Raw genomic sequence first — 20,770 nt, 5'->3', positions numbered from 1 at the left:
GTGTGTGTGTGTGTGTGTGTGTGTGTGTGTGTGTGTGTGTGTGTGTGTGTGTGTGTGTGTGTGTGTGTGTGTGCGCGCGTGTGTCCTGTCCTCTCCTTTCTCAGCAGTGAACTATGAGGCTTGCAGGAACCCTGGCACCCCGTCATACAGCACCCAGATCTCAGAGAAGCCTCTCTATCAGGCCGGGGAGACGCTGCGCTTCTCCTGCCTCAGAGGCCATGAGTTGCTAGGGGAGCCTGTCCTCCGCTGTGTCCCTGGACACCCTTCACAGTGGAGCAGCCTGCCCCCTGTCTGTAGAGGTAGGAACATGTACTCTCCTTTGTGTAGTTCACACAGACTTAGTTCACAGTAGTTCATGATGAACAATATACAATATATACAATATATATGTCTGTATGTTTTAACATCTGTGTTCTGATGTTTTTCATTTATTTACAGCCTCCTCAAAGGAGTTTATAAATGAACGCAGGTTAGACAGTAAGTGTTGTCATATTTACACAGTAAATGTTAGATCATCATTCAAATTAATACATAAAATCAAGACCTAATAATAAAACGAAATACAATACTTCACAGCCAATTCAAGTGTGCTACATTGAAGAATGCATCTTTAGGTTATCATAGCAGTTGAGTGTGTCCCTGTTGATTCCTCTACCACCAGTTGCCAGTGCCGACTACAGCATGGAGGGAGCCAACATAGCTCTAACAGTCTTTATACCAGTGGCCCTCATCATGGTCTTCATCATCGGAATCTACCTTTACTTCTCTAAGTAGGTCTAGTAGGCATACTTTATATAGATAAACAAAATAATTTGAAAGTATGAAAGCTATCATCATCCATAGTACTTACTGTAGTAGTCTAACCAGTGCTTGACTTGGACTGAAATAGGTTCTGGTACTCGTTTTGGGTGCCGGTACTGTTTATATTTTAGGTGTAGTAGCTCCACAATGCTTTTTAACTAATATTCTATAAGAAGAACAGAAGCTCAAGCAGTAGAACATTTCAGGTGCCGGTACTCCGCACCGGTGAACTTTTGCCCAAGTCAAGCACTGAGTCTAACCAATAGCTATAGACCGAACAGGCTCTGTAATAATATTGTAAAGTATACTATGCTGCCCTTATGACACTATGTCTGTGTTCTCTAGGGTTCAGGGGAAGCCTATGTATCTTCCCATGTCCACCTCCTTACCATATGACCACATCCCAGGAGAGTCCACCTTCGACAACTCCCTCTACGAAACAGAGACTACAGTACGTTATGTTATAGAGATATTCACTGGTTCTTTAAGATGCCTGTTGGAATTAATAAGCCCCCAAAAAGGTTGAATTCAGGCACTGTCATTTGTGTATGAGATGATGCACTTAAAGCACCATCTGGTTTGACATATTGCAGGTTCATTCACCAAATTGAATTCCCCGTTAAGTGATGTTATAGAAATAGGATGAGGGGTGTAAAGCTATACTCCATTCACCTTCAGTCATTGATAAAGGCCATTTCATTACACCTGATACAGACAAAAGGTTACCTAGTTAATTTGACATTATTTGACAGTGCTATGACATGGTTTTCAGACATGGGTTCAAATAGTATTTGAAAGATGTCAAATATTTTACCCAGGTCTGATGCTTTCATGCTATAAATAATGATGGTTTGTCTGTCTATCTGTCTGTCTCTTTCTCTGTACTTCCTTGACTGCACTCCTGAAGAACAACGAGGTGAGCCCAAGCGCTAGGCTACAACCTGCTTATTAAGCCTCCAGTGTGTCTGTCAGTCAGTCTTCATCAATTCCACACTGATTCTGCAGCCTGAACCTATTACACAGTGCGAGCTTATTAAACTAAAGCCCACAGTAGGTTGAGCACATTTAAAAATGGGTCAGGAGGAGAGGGGTAAACCTCTCAAATCAACTAAAAAATATAATCAAAGTTTATTGGTCGCATACACAGTTTTACAGATGTTATCGCAGGTGCAGCGAAATGCTTATGTTTCTAGCTCCAACAATATCTAGCAATAAAATACAATACACACACAATCTAAAAGTGAAAACAATTACTAGAACGAACAAGAAATTAAGACATATCAGAATGAGCAATGTCAGAGTCTTGAATATAAATAAATATATACTGGATGTATGTGAATGGTGTGTATAGACCATTCAAAGTCATTGTCTCCTCTCAGGAGAAAATGGAAAAGCCTCACAGTTTGGGCTGACCACCTCCACACACAAAATGTATCTCTGTGATATCCCTATCATAGTCTACAAACAGATGTCAGTTATCACATGGCTCGTTCACAAAAAGAGGAATGGCGTTTGTGATCATAGTATAAATGTGGTCTACTGTACTTCTCAGTCTCCCTATACCTTCTTGTGTACAAGCTTGTTCCTAATTCAGAACTCTGTCCTCATTTCACAGGACACAAGAGAGTATGAGGTTTCCATCTAGAGGCTGGACTATGTGTTTCAGCATTGACAGGTCTGGTCTCAAGCCGGTTTGCCTAGTGGAATTTTGTCTACACTCCACTGTCTGATAACACACACCGCTCTTTACTTGCCTCCACCTTTTCCTCTGTCTGCTGAACATATCTCTGCCCAGCCCACAGTGGAAATTGGCCATCACTGCAAAGACTTGAAAACATGATTATTTTTGTAGAGCTTCAACAGCAATGGCCTAACAGCAGTGTTTGTACAGTTTGTATCCTGATATGATCAAACCCTAAAGACGTCAGTCCAATGTGGAACCTCACAAATGGGAAATGCTGTATCTAGTCCGAAAAATGTATGTAGTCTGAAAAATACAATGTGTAAATACAACAGGATATGTTTTTCACACAGCTTGTAGGGCATTTTTATTTTGAGAGAAGGCAAATCACAATAGAGCTAGATTATTCAAGTGATGATTGGAGGGATATCATAATAACTTGATGGACTCTTAAAGCTTTCAAATACACTGGACAATTGAAACATATTTTCATTTTTTTGTACAGTATCTCCAAATTGCAAAGATAACCCTCTCAAAAACATGTAAACACACCTCTTTTTTTAGTGCAACCTCATATGATTAAAAACATCAGAATGTGCCTTAAATTAAAGGCCCTTTTTAAGCTATGTTCATAACATGTATATTTCTGATACGTCATTGGTTCAGTTTAGATTATTACATTGTTGATTTCATATGGATCATAAAATAGAGATATAGTAATGCAAAGAAAAAGTTTCTTCTCATTCACGTTTTTGTTCACAATTGTATGTATGTCTTCAAAATGCTGATTAAAAGGTATTCATTAATGATATTGGATTGGCAAACATCTGAAAAGTCCGTGGCAAAGTGTATGTAAGTTCTAGTGCCATTTGTTTTGTGATGAAAACCTGGGAAGGTTAAGCTTAAGAAGTCAGTTTTGTGGATTGGGGAATTCTCAAAAACTGATGCAATGTATTTGCCAAAAATAATATAGCTGATTCTGTAGGAGAATGCATCACCATTCAAACTCAATTTTTTTTTATCATTGTCACATTTTAATATTTATTCATACAAACAGGTATGATGACAATATTATAATTCTATAATCTAGTTTTGATGCTTTGTATATATACTGATTAATCAACTTCATGAACAAAACACATCCTCAATAAAGTTACTATTCAGAATTTCTTTTGACACAATCTTATTAATTCATTTATTAAGGATTACTGGTTCACTTCAAGGTGCAGTTTACCATTTTTCCCTCTGAGTCGTTCATCTGAATTGCCCTGATAATTATACATGAATAAAGCAGAGCTGAAAGAAGCAAGAACTTCCTTTAAAGAAGTGGAGAAAACTGCATAACACCGAGAAAGAAGTTGAGAAAACAGCATAACACCGAGAAAGAAGTTGAGAAAACAGCATAACACCGAGAAAGAAGTTGAGAAAACAGCATAACACCGAGAAAGAAGTTGAGAAAACAGCATAACACCGAGAAAGAAGTTGAGAAAACTGCATAACACTGAGAAAGAAGTGGAGAAAACTGCATAACACCGAGAAAGAAGTTGAGAAAACTGCATAACACCGAGAAAGAAGTTGAGAAAACAGCATAACAGAGCACACTGGAGGAAATTTTTGTCAGATGACCTATGCTCCTTAATGAGTCAAAGTAAGTAAAGTATACATGAATGGAGCTTCCTCTGACAGTGTAGAGCAGGGCTGCCCAACCCTCTTCCTGGAAATCTACTGTCCTGTTGGTTTTCAGTCCAACCCTAATTTAACACACCTGATTATACAAATTAGCTGCTCAACAAGACCTTGACTAGCTAAATCAGATACGCTAAATTAGGGTTGGACTGAAAACCTACAGGAGAGTAGATCTCCAGGAAGAGGGTTGGGCAGCCCTGGTGTAGAGGGTTTGGAGCTGTAGCTGTAGCAGACTCGTGTCCGGTGTAGGGTACTAGTGTGTAGTTCAGAGTGTAACAGACTTATGCCCAGTGTAGTGGTGAAGGGGTGGTCTTCCTGTATAGGCTACATAAATGTATACTGTTCCCTATACATTATATTTGCCCCTATAGGCCCTTATACCAACCCTGGGTAAGATTACCAGTGTAGACAAGACGATCAACATGCACTGTGGTCTGGTACCATCTATAGCCAGGTAATTTATGTATGAACAATAGTCTAACATTTTCTGATATCAGCAGACATTTGTAACAGACAGCGATTGGGAATAACTGGCACAGATATATTAATAACTGCTGGGGAAACTGTGACTCGCTGTATACTTGTGGCTCACACTATTGTCTTGTCATGTGCACCAGCACCATCTACTGGTCAGCAAAAATACTGCAACTAGGGAGCGGTTTAACTTGAAAGATTTGAGAATGAGTCAAGTCTAGAAAATGTTGTGGACTCTGTTCGTAACAAATTATTTTGCGGGGCACAGAAACCTGTATTGCTATTAGGTGTTTCCTGATCTGTGAGAAAATAAGCAGAATGTTGATCCAGTTTTGTCTTGTCCCACCGTTTTCCTCTGCCACTTCTAACCAAATATAGTTAGGCGAGGAAGCATCGATATAGATAAAACATTTGACAAAAGAGCAGACAAGACACACTGGCACCCGGTTTACTAAAATGGGGTGGGACTGGACAAAAAGTGCTTATGGTAAAATATCCTGACAAATACTCCCCAAAAAAGACAACATTATGTACAGTACTATCTGTCCTCATTCAAACTAAAATGTTGTAGCCTAATAGCAAATGGCGGCGTTAACGAAATAAAATGAATAATACTGCTGTCAGACGGCAGGTTGGGCAAAACTTTGATCTAACTGTCCAACTAGATGGAGGGCACCATAGCGTAGGCTACATTGAAAGAGTGTAGTTTTGCTCGCAAGCTTCGTCGGTGGTCATTCATCAATAGAGGGGGAGATAGCTCGTTGAAGCGGGAACATGATGCAAGCTAGGCAAACGGTGGTGTAGTTAACTAATAGCTAATGTTAGCTAGATGTTATTTCACAATTTAGTAGCTCTAACTAATATGAATAACGTTCGCTAGCCAGGTGATGGCTATCTATCAAAAAACGGAATGAAACCCGCAACCAAAGATTGTATTTGAGGGCTTCTCTAGCAAGCATAAGATTTGTATTCCTTTCTGACGTCGTCGTCTCAAGTTACCACAGTCACAAGGTTGTAATTATGGCTAAACCCCGCCCTTTTCTAAAATGTATCTTCTTAAAATGTCAATTTATACATAACCTTAACCACACTGCTAACCGTATGCCTAACCGTACAATTAAATTAAGACCAAAAAGGAAATTTTATCTTTCATGAATTTTTACGATATACCCAATGCAGATTTTGTGGCTGTGTTGACTAGTGACAAGCGTTTCTCTGCTGTGGCGGCCATAGTTTTCAACAATCTTGAAATGCGCATGCTCAAACGTAATTTCGTTCGCGGTTGCGCCAACTCGGATAGGATGTTGCCACTAGCAGCATTGATGCATAGGCTTTTTCAGAACAAAAATACATTTCTTGAGGATCCGGCACTGTTGGACGAATAACAACAACAACGCATTTTGCAACCCTTGATTGGAAGGAACACAACGTTGCGAGCATTTTACATTTAGTGTATTCTGACTGTTGACAATGCTTAGTGGAAGCGAGCGGGTTTGCAGAATTTTCAAGCGTCTTCTAATTTCAGCTAGTAGGAGCAGTAGGAGCAAAAACAAGAACCATGGCTAGGCCTCGCAGATACATTCAGTCGTTCAGCAACCTGACAACAAGACAGTTTAGAATAGGCACAAAGTTGAGGTTTGTGAGAAACTCGTAACATTCGTCATTCTTGCCAGCAGTTAGCAAGCAAACATTGCTTAATGGATGGTGTTGCTAATTAATCAGTCTAGTGTGTGCCTGTATCACATTCAGATAAAGCAGCTAGCTATCGGTTGCCAACTTGCATACGAGGTCGCTACGTACGGCTAGTTAACTGTTAACCTTGGCTGATTCCGTTATTCCCTCCAATAAACAGTAATAGGCAGAGAAAGGCAATTTTTAGTAAAACGTACGTGTGTGGGGGGGGGGGGGGGTCGCCTGTCACTGCCAGTGGGACTGGGCGTGAAACGACACTACTAGCTAGCTACAGTAGCTGGTTCCATAGGGTTATTTGCAAGAAGACTGCTGGGTGAATGTGGGACAAAATGGAGACGCCAACGATTGTGTACGATTTGGATACCTCTGGGGGTTTAATGGAGGTGAGGCATGTCACCACACAACGTTACTTATGTCCGTTAAAATGCAGCCATTTAAGTTTGTTAGATATCTAACTAGCCAGAGAAATTGACATGTTAGCAGATACTGTAGCAAGATGGAAGCAAATAACGTTAGCTATCTAGTTTGAGACAGCAATTTTGTCCTAACGCCGCGTTGGCTAGGATGAAGTTGAAGACAAAACACCCATGTTTGCAATGTGTAGCTAGCTAGTTTATGGCAAACACTGTGCTATTACTCTAGTTATAGCGTAACTAACATTTAAAGCCATATTTTAGTTGCCAGCAGTTGTTATCACTGCTGCAGACTAAACGTTACAGTAAAGACCCTATCTTCCAGCTGGGGGCGATTTATAGTTTACCCTTAACTAGCTAGTATAAAAAATATGTTACTGCCATGATATTGAATCATAAACAGTTTTTAGCTTTATTCGTTTGATGTGCTAGCAACCAAGTAAACAAGCCTAAATTGGGAGTGAAGATAGTTCGATCCAGATTTCTGACATGTTCAACTTGTTACAGCAAATTCAAACACTGCTCGCACCACCCAAGTCAGAGGATGGCGAAAAAAGGAGTCGGAGGAGTGAAAGGGACGTTCGGAGAAAGAGCAGGGCCACCAACCACGATACCTGTGATAGTTGTCATGAGGGAGGGGACCTTCTGTGTTGTGACCATTGTCCAGCCGCCTTCCATCTACAATGCTGGTATGTGTGAAAAGTATCCCACTAACGTTAGCTTGGGAAGGATCATGCATGGTTTACTGGATTCAGAATGACTGCGGCTCTCCTGTCTAGACAGCCCATCATCTTTACAGAACCATGCCGCTGTGCAAAATGTCACACATGAGATTCGTTACCGGGGGGGGGGGTTGTTTTTTCCAACCATACTGGGAAGATGATTGTGACACAGCAACTAGGACTTGGTTAAAATTTGCCGCCGAATGGTTGCAACCAGCCCCCGCCTCGGTCTGCATGTCTCCAGGCATCGTCACTCACCCACTCTAACTGAGAGCGCTGGGAAACGCGGGCAAAAAATGGAGTCGAGGCTGCTCTTCGCTCGTGTGCCTCTGTTTACAATATGGCGACCTCCCTTGAAAAAAAAAAAAACGTTTTTATTTCAGCGCCATTTTACTGACATTTCTCTGGGCTTTAACAGGAATATAATTATGATAATACAGGTGATCAAACGCGGTTATAAACACGATTTGAGATTAACATAGTATTCTTTGTATTTCGGGGACTCATCCATTCAGGTATTTACACCACACAGCTGTGCAAGATCTGACTAACAATCATGTTGGTTGGTAGCTACAGTGCAAGGCTTTCCACCTACAAGACGGAGGATAAACTCAGTCTTTGCCAATTGAACATTTGCATATCCCCTTGGGTAGTCATTGACTGTGAAATTTGACATGTGATTTAAGTTACATACTACAATCACCTTGACAACTGCCAAAGCAGTAGCTGCATATTTGAATATTTTCTAGATTAGAAACATCTGAAAGCATTCCAACAATGAATTATGATGGCAGCCTGTATTAACTGGGTGATATAATGTAGGTTATGAGCATCACAGCCAGGTGTTGTGTTCGAGACTAATTGAAGGCCATGATTGTAATTGTATGAAATCGCCAAGATGCTAACAGTTCAAATTTAAAGAACGTATTGATTCAGAATGGGGAAACTAAATGCATGCTGAGGGCAAATGGAGAGCCACTCTGCATATTACCTGTAACCCATGTCTATAATAGATAAAAATACAAAGTATGTTACAACTTCCCTGGTCTCCCCTTACTAACAGTAAGCATGCCACTTTCAAATAATTTCCCTCACTCTTCACCCCTAAGGAAATTCTGACGAGCGCGACAAAGTTGAAAATAAAGGACACACATGTTACCAGTAAAGTAAGAAGCCCAGGCTTCAATAGGCAATAAGAAATTGATGTGAAAGGAGTGTCGGTATTTGGCCTGGTGAAGTGGCTTTATGCGTTGACTGAATGGGAGTTGGTCATTTAGGATTTTTTTTTTTTTTACTCTACTGGTCTCCGGAAGAAATTGAGTCCTCATTGTCAGAGACGGATTAAAAATGTATCTGACACCGGTCTCGAATACAACATGGTTGTGGGCCATGTTAGTAGTGCTTACTTTCCCAGGCATTAGTGATTTAAAACTTCAAGTAAAAACTGTGTTCTATATTGACTAAGTCTTCTTTTGTTTGGGCATGCCAGGCGCATTAATCCCACTAGATGGAGACAGGCATTTGGAAATGAAGACATTCTAACAGTAAACACTCAAGCCTGAAAGTAGGGTTTGGCATTCAGTGTTAAAATGTGTATTTTGGTGTGCTTTACACATTGTTGTGGTATTTCAATACAGACCTATTCCAGCACAGGTCAATTACATCATCACTCCCCTACACCCCTATTATAGCCTATGCCTCAAAAGTGCATATTCTGTATTTATTTAACTAGGCAAGTCGGTTAAGAACAAATTATTATTTACAATGACGGCCAAACCCGGACGACGCTGGGCCAATTGTGCGTCGCCCTATGGGACTCCCAATCACGGCCCGTTGTGATGCACGTTTGGTCAGAGCATCCAGGCTGTATTGTGAGTTTGGCATTAGGCCTTATAAAGCTTACATGGCAATTGATCCACAGTTGACTTATAAATGAAATGACTGTAGCATGAATGTCCTTTTTTTATTGCTGTTTCTTTGTGGTTCCCATAGTAACCCACCGTTGAGTGAAGAAATGCTGCCCCCTGGTGACTGGATGTGTCATCGCTGCAATGTCCGTAAAAAGGTGAGTGTTCAAGAATATGTGAGGATGCTCACAACAGAGAGATGTTTTTATGCTTCAAATGTATTAGCCTGTTAACACCTGTTTTCAATGTATCAATACGAGTCCAACTATTTAAACAACCCTAGTGGTGGGGAATACGGTCTGATCCTTGCTGGTCCCTGACTCTGCTATTTGACTCTCACCCCCAGAAGCGGGAGCAGAAGGCTGAGAGGACAAATGGCCTGCTGGAGAGGGAGAGGCTCTTCTCCAAGCGCTCCTCCCCTGCAGCTGAAATGGAGCGGGGCACCACCACTATTACCACCACCATGCTGCGTCTGGACAGGCTGCCCCCCGGGGTCGGAGCAGCTGGACCCGGCTTGCGGGTGGCTGCCGTGCATCTCGAGCGTCTGGATCGCCTTGAGCGGCGGGCCAGCAGCCGCCCTGGCACGCCCACTTCCAACACCTCTTCCACAGACACGGACACCCCCTCGGAGGAGCAGAACGAGGTAGACAAGGAGATGGCCAAGGCAGAGGAGGTGGAGGTCCAGGGCTCAGAATCTGAGCAAGCCACCACCACCCCTACCTCCACACCACGGCTCCTCAAGAGGCCCTTCCAGCTGCTCATCGCCGCCGCCATGGAGCAGAACCCCTCGCAGTTCCAGCTGCCCAACGAACTCACCTGCACCACAGCACTGCCAGGCAGCAGTAAACGGAGGAGGAAAGAGGAGCTGATCATGAAGACTTTCAGAAGGCCACAGCATGAGATGGACCCCAACGGCCTCGTTCCTCTGCCAGTCAGGGTGTGCTTCTCCTGCACCAGGTATGACCTATCCTACCAATAATTAGTCAATCAAACCCACAATTTTGTCATTACACATTATCAACTAGGGCTGTTATGGTGACTGTATTACTGCCACACCAGCGGTCACGAGTCATAACGGCAGTCAAATTCCACATTACCGTTTAGTCACGATAATTGGGCATCTCCAAGCTCTAATGCTGCTCATGGTCATTAGTAACCTACCAAACTTGCTAACTGCCTTGTACTCAGCACTCTATTTTCCCTCTAATCACTCTGACATCAATGCAAATGTATAAAAAAAATGGAATCAAACACTTTGTGATAGCTCATGTTACACAACATTTCTATAGGCTATGCAATTGTGATGAGAAAACACAGTGATGGCCTCTATTAAAAAGAGCTTTATGCTTTCTATTATTTATTATATGTAAAGAAAAGATTAAATCAAGAATAGTGTCATGGGTGACCATTAGCCTAAGGCAAGAAAGCCAAGAAACATTGCATGCCTTTTTTTGCAACTTTTTCAAATCCTATTTGCACACCTCATGTAGCCTATATAGCCCATAGTCCTATATGTTTTAATAAGGTTAGTATCAGACCTCATGTAGCCTAGCCCATAGTCCTATATGTTTTAATAAGGTTAGTATCACACCTCATGTAGCCTAGCCCATAGTCCTATATGTTTTAATAAGGTTAGTATCAGACCTCATGTAGCCTAGCCCATAGTCCTATATGTTTTAATAAGGTTAGTATCACACCTCATGTAGCCTAGCCCATAGTCCTATATGTTTTAATAAGGTTAGTATCACACCTCATGTAGCCTAGCCCATAGTCCTATATGTTTTAATAAGGTTAGTGTCACACCTCATGTAGCCTAGCCCATAGTCCTATATGTTTTAATAAGGTTTGTATCACAACTAAAGTGGCCAAATAACTTTAGAAAATTTAAGCACATTAATCCGCTTTACAATGGGTGAAGATCCTAACAGGCATACATATGTTTTGAGTTTAGGAAAGATCATTTTCACCATAAATGCCTATTTATAATAAAAGCATTACATGCATAATCACATTTGTGGTCACTTTTGCTAATGGTGTTTTCCTGCTAATGGAATATTTGCTGCGTGTATCTGGAGAAATAGCCTAATAGTTTATCAACATTTTAAGCTAAATGTTCTGATCTGTTGCATCAGCCTCTTTGTGTAAAAAAAAAAAAAGTTTTTTGTAATAATTTGGGCTCTATCCCATCCCACAACTGTCCCAGACTAAGTTTGGAATATTTATTTATTGCATAGAATACAATGCCTTCCAAAGGTATTCATCCCCCTTGGCATTTTTCCTATTTTGTGCATTACAACCTGTAATTTAAATGGATTTTTATTTGGATTTCATGTAATGGACATAGGGCTGGGCGACATGGCCAAACTCTCATATCCCGATAACGATACATATCACGATATAGCACATTTTCTGTAAATTCAATGAATAAATAGTTTATATAACATTACCACATGTAAAGGCCTATTTCTTATTACATATTAATGGTACTTACTCATTTGATTATTTATTTGATTAATTACCTTCAGAAGTCACAATTAGATTGCACCCTGGTGGACTTTATTTAACTAAGTCACATGATCTCAGTTTATATACACCTGTTCTGAAAGGCCCCAGAGTCTGCAACACCGCCAAGCAAGCAGAGAGGCACCGCCAAGCAAGCAGAGAGGCACCGCCAAGCAAGCAGAGAGGCACCGCCAAGCAAGCAGAGAGGCACCGCCAAGCAAGCAGAGAGGCACCGCCAAGCAAGCAGAGAGGCACCGCCAAGCAAGCAGAGAGGCACCGCCAAGCAAGCAGAGAGGCACCGCCAAGCAAGCAGAGAGGCACCTTGAAGACCAAGGAGCTCTCCAAACAGGTCAGGGACAAACTTGTGGAGAAGTACAGATCAGTTTTTGAACACCCCACAGAGCACCATTTAAATCCATTATTAAAAAATGAAAAGAATATCTCACCACAACCTGCCAAGAGAGGGCTGCCCACCAAAACTCACGGACCAGGCAAGGAGGGCATTAATCAGAGAGGCAACAAAGAGACCAAAGATAACCCTGAAGGAACTACAAAGCTCCACAGCGGAGATTGGAGTATCTATCCATAGGACCACTTTAAGCCGTACACTCCAGAGAGTTGGGCTTTACGGAGGAGTGGCCAGAAAAAAATAAGCAAACACGTTTGGTGTTCGTCAAAAGGCATGTGGGAGACTCCAAACATATGGAAGAAGCTACTCTGGTCAGATGAGAGTAAAATGGAGCTTTTTGGCCATCTTGGAAAATGCTATGTCTGGCACAAACCCAACACCTCTCATCCCCACAGTGGAGCATGGTGGCGGCAGCATCATGCTGTGGGGATGTTTTTCATCGGCATGGACTGGGAAACTGGTCAGATTTAAAGGAATGATGGATGGCGCAAAATACAGGGAAATTCTTGAGGGAAAGCTGTTTCAATCTTCCAGAGATTTGAGACTGGGATGGAGGTTCACCTTCCAGTAGGACAATGACCCTAAGCATACTGTTAAAGCAACACGAGTGGTTTAAGGGGAAACATTTAATTGTCTTGGAATGGCCTAGTCAATGCCCAGACCTCAATCCAATTGAGAATCGGTGGTTTGACTTAAAGATTGCTGTACACTAGCAGAACCCATCTACTTGATGGAGCTGGAGCAGTTTTGCCTTGAAGAATGGGTAAAAATCCCAGAAGCTAAATCCCAGTGCCAAGCTTATAGAGAAATACCCCAAGAGACTTGCAGCTGTAATTGCTTCAAAAGGTGGCTCTACAAAGTATTGACTTTGCGGGGATGAATAGTCATGCACGATCAAGTTCAGTTTCTTTGTCTTATTTCTTGTTTGTTTCACTATAATTTTTATTTTATTTTGCATCTTCAAAGTGGTAGGCATGTTATGTAAATCAAACAAACCCCCCAAAATCTATTTTAATTCCAGGTTGTAAGGCAACAACATAGGAAAAATGGCAAGGGGGGTGAATACCTTTGCAAGCCACTCTAGATAGAATAGGGCAACTTTTGTACTATGGGGATAGTAGATTGCCGTAGGCTAGTGCTTTTGCTTTATGTTGGTTGAGGAAAGTAAATATGGACAGTTCTTCCAATATTTTATTTCACTTTTATTTAACCAGGTAGGCAAGTTGAGAACAAGTTCTCATTTACAATTGCGACCTGGACAAGATAAAGCAAAGCAGTTTGACACATACAACAACAGAGTTACACATGGAGTAAAATAAACATATACAGGCAATAATACAGTAGAAAAATAAGTCTATATACAATGTGAGCAAATGAGGTGAGAAGGGAGGTAAAGGCAACAAAAAAAGGGCCATGGTGGCGAAGTAAATACAATATAGCAAGTAAAACACTGGATCTACAATGGTAGATTTGCAGTGGAAGAATGTGCAAGGTAATGTCTTCAATATGCACCTCGGAATTGGATGACACGCGCACTTTCATCCCCAATGTGTCTGTCTTCACTTGTAGTCTGTGAGAAATACCCAATCACGTGGCGGAGAGCCATATGAGGTGCTTCAGAACTCCCAGCCGGGAGAAGGGAATTCTAATTATTATGTTCAGCCCAAGGACAGTTCGGCCACTGGCCGCAAAGGCATGGATTGTTGTGTTAGGAGGGGTGTTACGGCCACTCAAAGGGATCCTGCCGGCCTTGTCAAATTGTGAATGAGAGACTGAAGTGTGTACAAAAAAACAAAGCAGAGCTCATGCCTTTCGTGCAACGTTTTTCAAATCATCATTAGTCGCATCATGCAGCCTTAGAATGTATTAACAATCTAAACATGTAGCCCAACATTTGTTTTCGCAACAAAAGTTACATAAATAACTCTAAATGAAGCACATAGGAGTACCTGTTTCTTTAACTGCTAAACACAGAATAGCCAGCCGCATGTGCGTGCTCAAATTGTTTGGAGAAAATATATATTTTTTTTATATATTCACGTTCATTTGTAGTCTTCATACAATAAAATAATGCCACATAATTGTAAGCAAATCTTGTCTGCTAAATGGACAACTCACGATGCTATTCTGTTCTTCTGAAATAGACTACATTCTCTTCATATCATGTTTCTTTAGACCTGTCTAAAATAATAATGGATATATTCAATTTGTTTAAATGTAGCTGTTCCAAAGGTCTGCATCAGTGGCTTGTAGGCTATGTGTGGAAGACAGGAGATGATATATGTGTTTATGTTCATTAACGGTGAATTACGGTGAGATCCTCAGTTATTTGCTTGACAATCGCGGTTGACGAAATGTCATGACCGCCACAGCCCTAATATCAACACACCTTTGGGAATCTAGTTGGTTGGCTGACTTTGCTAGTCCAAGCTCACTGCCTCCTCTTCGTCCTCCTCTCTATTGTCCTCCTGTCTATTCTATAGGAGCTGCAGAATGGCGCCCCTGGTTCAGTGTGACTATTGCCCCCTGCTCTTCCACATGGACTGCCTGGACCCCCCACTTACTGCCATGCCCACAGGCAGGTGGATGTGCCCCAACCATATGGAGCACTTGGTGGTAAGAGGAGCAGCTCCCCCCCTGCATCCTTATGCATGGAACTGGGTTTGTGTTTCGGCAGGCCTAAACAATAAGGATATGGTGATTTTTAGACAGGAATGGCTCTGTAAATGGAATAGGGTTTGTAGTTCTTTGAGCAATATCAAGCTTCACCAATATGCGATAATATTGTGATATCTCTCAACCCTGGTATGTAGAAGTTGTTCCATTACTGACATGACCTGTTCTCCAGCTGAGCTTTAGAGTCTGTAGACTTGTTACAAGTGCATAGGGTGTCAAGCTAGCGGTTGATTCAGGGCTATACGTCGCTTTGTTCTTGACATGGCCTCCTGTCCTGTTCTCCAGCTGAACCAGCGGAGCCTGTCCCTTACCAGCCGCTGCCAGCTCTTAGACCAGTTCCAGGATAGGATATCCCAGCACGCTGTCAAGGTGGGCTTCCTGCGACGGGTCCACCGACAGAATCCCCCTGTCCGCAGTGGTGTCCACCACAAGACGAAGGTGCTCAAGGTAGCTTATGCCCACTGAGTCTGTCCCAGAGTAAAATATAATGTTATGAAATCGGTTTTTGCTAGTCTTCACTTTGAAATGGTGATGAAAAGACAGATTTTCAACAAAGTATTGGTTTGTCAACTAAGCTGCTTCAGCTTCACCATATATATATATATATATATATATATATATTAATAATAATTCTTAAGAATAGGATATATTTTTACCTTTATTTTTTTAAATATTTTATATATATATATATATATATATATATATAAAAAAATATTTAAAAAAATATATCCTATTCTTAAGAATTAGGAACCACAGTGGGAGTTCACTGCTCCTGTAAATGTTTGTTTGCCCCTCCAGGTGCCCAACGCTATTAAGTCCCAGTACAAGAACCCCCCGGCCATTTTGGCTCCTGCAGGGGTGCGTAATGGGGAGCTGATCTGTAATGGTGTCCCATCCCAGGACTGCTCCCCTCAGCATTTTACCAGCCAGGCGGAGCAACAGGAGGTAAGCATGGCAGAAACACACACACACACACACACACACACACACAAGTATCTGTCTACTACTCTGGGACTCAGTGGTTCCTTTGGGCTGTGCCTGAGAAACATCTAAAGTGCTTATATTTTTTTGTGATAAACAAATCAATGGGATCTGGCCCAGCAAGGAGACAATGGTCCAGACATGATGGGGATTAACTGCCAATTATTTAATGTGTAATAACTGTAAATGTATTTATTTGAGTTACTGGACTGGTGAAGGTGCTTTTTCTTTTCACCAAACTGTTTTTTTTCCTTTGTCATTCAGTGGCTTCGAGATGTCATCTCGCTGCAGTGCAGCATCATGCGACATTTATCTGGCAAGCAGAAGTCCTCGTCAGACTGGCACTCTGAACAGACAAACAGGGAACAGAAAGACATTAAGCTCCGTGTGGCCCTAGAGGAGAACAGCTCTCTGCCCCTTGCAGAAAGGACAGCTTCAGCCCTGCCTGCCCCCTGCTCTAAGCCCTGCAGTACATCTGATGGCCCCCAGGGGGCCCAGGTACTGAAGGGTCTCTCGCAAGCCCAGGAGAGCTGCAGCTGCCCGGTGAGGCCATGTCAGAACTGTCTGAAGTGCAGGAAACCCAACGGGCCCCTGACTGAGCAGCCTGTGCAAGCCAACGGGCCAGTAGTGTGTAACGCTGCCTCTGACGCCTGCAAACAGACAGAGCTCCAGCTGCACAGACTCACCTCCCCAGCCTCACTCCCAACCTCTGCTCTGGGGCTGCCAAACCACCTGAGAGAAGGGGTGGAGGTTAAAACTGAGAAAGGCAGCCACCTAGAGTATTGCACCCAGAAAGGTTGTCCACCTTCTTCTTTGATGTGTGTAGCCACAGGGCAGGACATAAAGAGCCAGGCCCACGGGACTCTTTCAGGCATGGCAGGGACTCAGGCCAACCCTCTGAGCTGCTGCAGTGAGCTGAAGCTCTGCCCCAGCCCCACCCCAGGTGTCCATGTCTTCACCCCACCCAGAGCCGTCAAAGACTCCAGCACAGTAAGACAGCCGACCACCACACCTCCCGGTTTCTCCCCAGGGACAGATCTTAAGGGCAGCTCCATGTTCCCCAGCTCTCTCTTCCCCTTAATAGCAGACCTGTCTGGTGGAATGAAGGCTGTGATGGAAGCGGATGGAGGTAAGTAGCTACCTCAACGCCATTCTACCGGTACCACTGTTCATAATTAGGCCTTGGTGATGAGCACCTCTCTCTGTCCAGTTTAAAAATGGGTACTTTATTCAACAACAATAAAGTTAAAATATTGCATTATTGTTTTGGCCATGCTGGTCTTCAAAAATAGTGATGATTAAATGGCCTGTAATGCTGCTGACAGATGATGGCTGTGATACAGGATTGCTTCACGTGAAGTCTATGATGACGTTGAAACATGCTGATGTTGTTCATACAGAGATCGAACTGAGTAAACTGGATGAGGAGTTGGTCAAACTCCTGGCCTGGCAGAGGATACAGCAGCTGTTCCCCCACAAAGCAGCCCCAGTCCCCCAAGGCAGCGGTCTGACTGCTTCCTCTCCTCCCACCGTCGCCCTCAAACCTCAATCTCCCGCGCCGTGCACAGAGGGTAAGCCCCCAGAACCTGACGTGCGGCAGTTTAATTTGTGCCATAGGAATGTTATAAAATGTCATTCCTCCATATTCTGTCCCCATCACAGAAGAACAGAAGGTGCAGGCGAGAGCAACGTTCTATCCACTCATGGGGAAGGGAGGAGCCATCAACATGTCTTATAGGACCCTGTACATAGGAGCTGGTAAGGACTGCCCATGCTGTTACAAAAGACTGATCTTTACTCAACATGGGACAAAGTCTCATCAGTCTTTCTCTCTCTGACAACCCACTGTAGGTGCTGACATGGACGTGTGCCTTACAAACTATGGTCATTGTAATTATGTATCTGGAAAACACGCCTGCATCTTTTACGACGGGGTAGGTTGTCTGTCCTGTTCCAGACACAAAGCTTGACAAAAACATGGGTTTCCCATTGCTATGACCTGATCTGTGAGTACTATTTGAAATAACAGTAGCACTACAGACATGACTGTTGGTTTGTACCTGTGTGTAGAACACCAAACACTACGAGCTGCTCAACTACAGTGAGCATGGGACCACGGTGGACAACGTGCTCTACTCCTGTGACTTCTCTGAGAAGGCCTCCCCCAGCCCGGCCAGTGACCTGGTGTCCAAAGTGCAGGGCATTGTCCGTAAGTAACACACACACACCTCATCATATGTACACACACACACACTAGCAATTTAGCTGATTTTTGAACCCCTCCATACCTCCTTTGTGCAACATGTGGGTGGGTGTACGCCCCATCACCTTAACCCTGTAGAGGCTTGGTGTGTGTGTGTGTGTGGTTTGACCAGCCCTGTGTGTCTATGGTTTGACCAGCCCTGTGTGTCTATAGGAGACTTGAGTGATGGTGCCCTCTTTCTTCAGGCCGCTGTAAGATGAGAGAGCAGCAACAGGAGGAGGGGACCGAGGCTGGGCACAGGACTGTTCTGATGCCATTGGAGGGAGTGATGAGCTGCCAGCCCCAGGGAGGACCCAGGCTCTCCTGCAACTGCAAAGCCAGCAGTTCCAGTCTGATCGGTGGCAGCGGGGCTGGCTGGGAGGGCACAGCGCTGCTCCACCATGGCAGCTACATCAAACTGGGCTGCATGCAGTTTGTCTTCAGCATTGTTGAGTTCGCCAGTAAGCAGCCTAAAGAAGAGGGATCCACTGGCACTTCCAATACCACCCCCGCCAATACCACCCCCAACCAAGAGGGGGCAGACAAACAGACTATCAAACTCCACCAATTGCAACTCTGTGCCAAAGCCCAAACTCTCCCTTTCTCATCTATTTCCAGTCAAACCTAAGGGGAGCAGGTTGTTACACAGGGAAAATATCTATTTTTCATTTATTTTGTTTATACTTTTGCATGAAATGAAGTATTATCTCAAATCTGTTTATTTAGATTGACTTACTGAAGAGTATTTGTCACTTATTTTTGCCAGTCTAGTTATACGTGTATATACAGTACCAGTTAAAAGTTTGGACACCCCATTACAGGGTTTTTCTTTATTTGTACTATTTTCTACATTGTCGAGTAATAATAGTGAAGACATCAAAACTATGAAGTAACACATGGAATCATGTAGTAACCAAAACAAATTATTCAAAGTAGCCATCCTTTGCCTTGATGACAGCTTTGCACACTCTTGGCATTCTTAATTAAAAATTAATTTGTAAAATGTCTTTCCATCTCAATGCGTTTGAGCCAATCAGTTGTGTTGTAACAGGGTAAAGGGGGTATACAGAAGATAGCCCTATTTGGTAAAAGACCAAGTCCATATTATGGCAAGAACAGCTGAAATAAGCAAAGAGAAACGACATTCCATTATTACTTTAAGACATGAAGGTCAGTCAATATCGAACATTTCAAGAACTTTGAAAGCTTCCTCAAGTACAGTTGCAAAAACCATCAACGGCTATGATGGAACTGGCTCTCATGAGGACCGCCACAGGAAAGGAGGACCCAGAGTTACCTCTGCTATGGTGAAACTGGCTCTCATGAGGACCGCCACAGGAAAGGAGGACCCAGAGTTACCTCTGCTATGATGAAACTGGTTCTCATGAGGACCGCCACAGGAAAGGAGGACCCAGAGTTACCTCTGCTATGGTGAAACTGGATCTCATGAGGACCGCCACAGGAAAGGAGGACCCAGAGTTACCTCTGCTATGGTGAAACTGGCTCTCATGAGGACCGCCACAGGAATGGAAGACCCAGAGTTACCTCTGCTGCAGAGGATAAGTTCATTAGAGTTACCAGCCTCAGAAATTGCAGCCCAATTAAATGCTTTGGAGTTCAAGTAACAGAGTTCAACATCAACTGTTCAGAGGAGATTGCGTGAATCAGGCTTTCGTGGTTGAATTGCTGTGAAGAAACCACTACTGAAGGACACCAATAAGGAGACTTGCTTGGGCCAAGAAACATGGCCATTAGACCATTAGATCTGTTCTTTGGCCTGAGTCCAAATTTAAGATTTTTGGTTCCAACCGCTGTGTCTTTATGAGAAGCAGAGCAGGTGAACGGATGATCTCCGCATGTGTGGTTTCCACCGAGAAGCATGGAGGTGGTGTGGTGCTTTGCTGGTGATACTGTCAGTGATTTATTTAGAATTCAAGGCACACTTAACCAGCATGGCTACCACAGCATTTGACAGCAATACACCATCCCATCTGATTTGCGCTTAGTGGGCCCATTTGTTTTTCAACAGGACAATGACCAACACACCTCCAGGCTGTGTAAGGGCTATTTGACCAAGGAGAGTGATGGAGTGCTGCATCAGATGACCTGGCCTCCACAATCACCCGACCTCAACCCAATTGAGATGAGTTGGCGCGCAGAGTGAAGGAAAAGCAGCCAACAAGTGCTCAGCATATGTGGGAACTCCAGAACTGTTGGTTCTCCATGAAGCTGGTTGAGAGAATGCCAAGAGCATGCAAAGCTGTCATCAAGACCAATGGTGGCTACTTTTTGAGGAATCTACAACATCTTTTTATTTGTTTAACAATTATTTTGGTTACTACTTGATTCCATATGTGTCACTTCATAGTTTTGATGTCTTCACTATTCTAAAATGTAGAAAATGGAAAAACAATTAAAAGCCCTTGAATGAGTAGGTGTGTCTAAACCTATGACTGGTACACTAACATTTTCTTATTTTTCAGACCGCTCATGTAGCCCAAACATTTTATTTTGTGATATTGAAGTTATAGTACTCACACTATTTGTTGTTGCTACGTTTGCACCACAGGTAGCTAGCACACTT

At 42.9% G+C, this 20,770-nt stretch overlaps 2 protein-coding genes across 2 annotated transcripts in view; both read left to right on the top strand.

Moving 5' to 3' along the window:
* The window catches only part of LOC139385543 (seizure protein 6-like), a 136,683-nt gene extending 135,356 nt beyond the window's left edge, over positions 1–1,327 (top strand). The window contains exons 13-16 of the mRNA XM_071130689.1: positions 105–299; positions 439–477; positions 662–770; positions 1,147–1,327. Of these exons, the coding sequence (XP_070986790.1) occupies positions 105–299; positions 439–477; positions 662–770; positions 1,147–1,327 (524 nt within the window). The remainder of the gene's footprint in view (positions 1–104; positions 300–438; positions 478–661; positions 771–1,146) is intronic.
* Positions 1,328–5,939: 4,612 nt separating this feature from the next.
* LOC139386222 (PHD finger protein 12-like) lies at positions 5,940–19,546 on the top strand. The gene is made up of 13 exons (XM_071131701.1): positions 5,940–6,717; positions 7,255–7,436; positions 9,462–9,534; positions 9,723–10,333; positions 14,771–14,903; positions 15,249–15,410; positions 15,762–15,908; positions 16,209–17,073; positions 17,345–17,515; positions 17,607–17,702; positions 17,796–17,878; positions 18,015–18,153; positions 18,393–19,546. The coding sequence occupies exons 1-13, from the start codon at positions 6,652–6,654 to the stop codon at positions 18,812–18,814; spliced, it is 3,150 nt and encodes a 1,049-aa protein (XP_070987802.1). The 5' UTR covers positions 5,940–6,651; the 3' UTR covers positions 18,815–19,546.
* Positions 19,547–20,770: the final 1,224 nt, after the last annotated feature.

The sequence above is a fragment of the Oncorhynchus clarkii genome, chromosome 27 (assembly GCF_045791955.1).
Source record: "Oncorhynchus clarkii lewisi isolate Uvic-CL-2024 chromosome 27, UVic_Ocla_1.0, whole genome shotgun sequence".
Taxonomy (NCBI): domain Eukaryota; kingdom Metazoa; phylum Chordata; class Actinopteri; order Salmoniformes; family Salmonidae; genus Oncorhynchus; species Oncorhynchus clarkii.
This window is presented reverse-complemented; position numbering and strand designations above follow the sequence as displayed.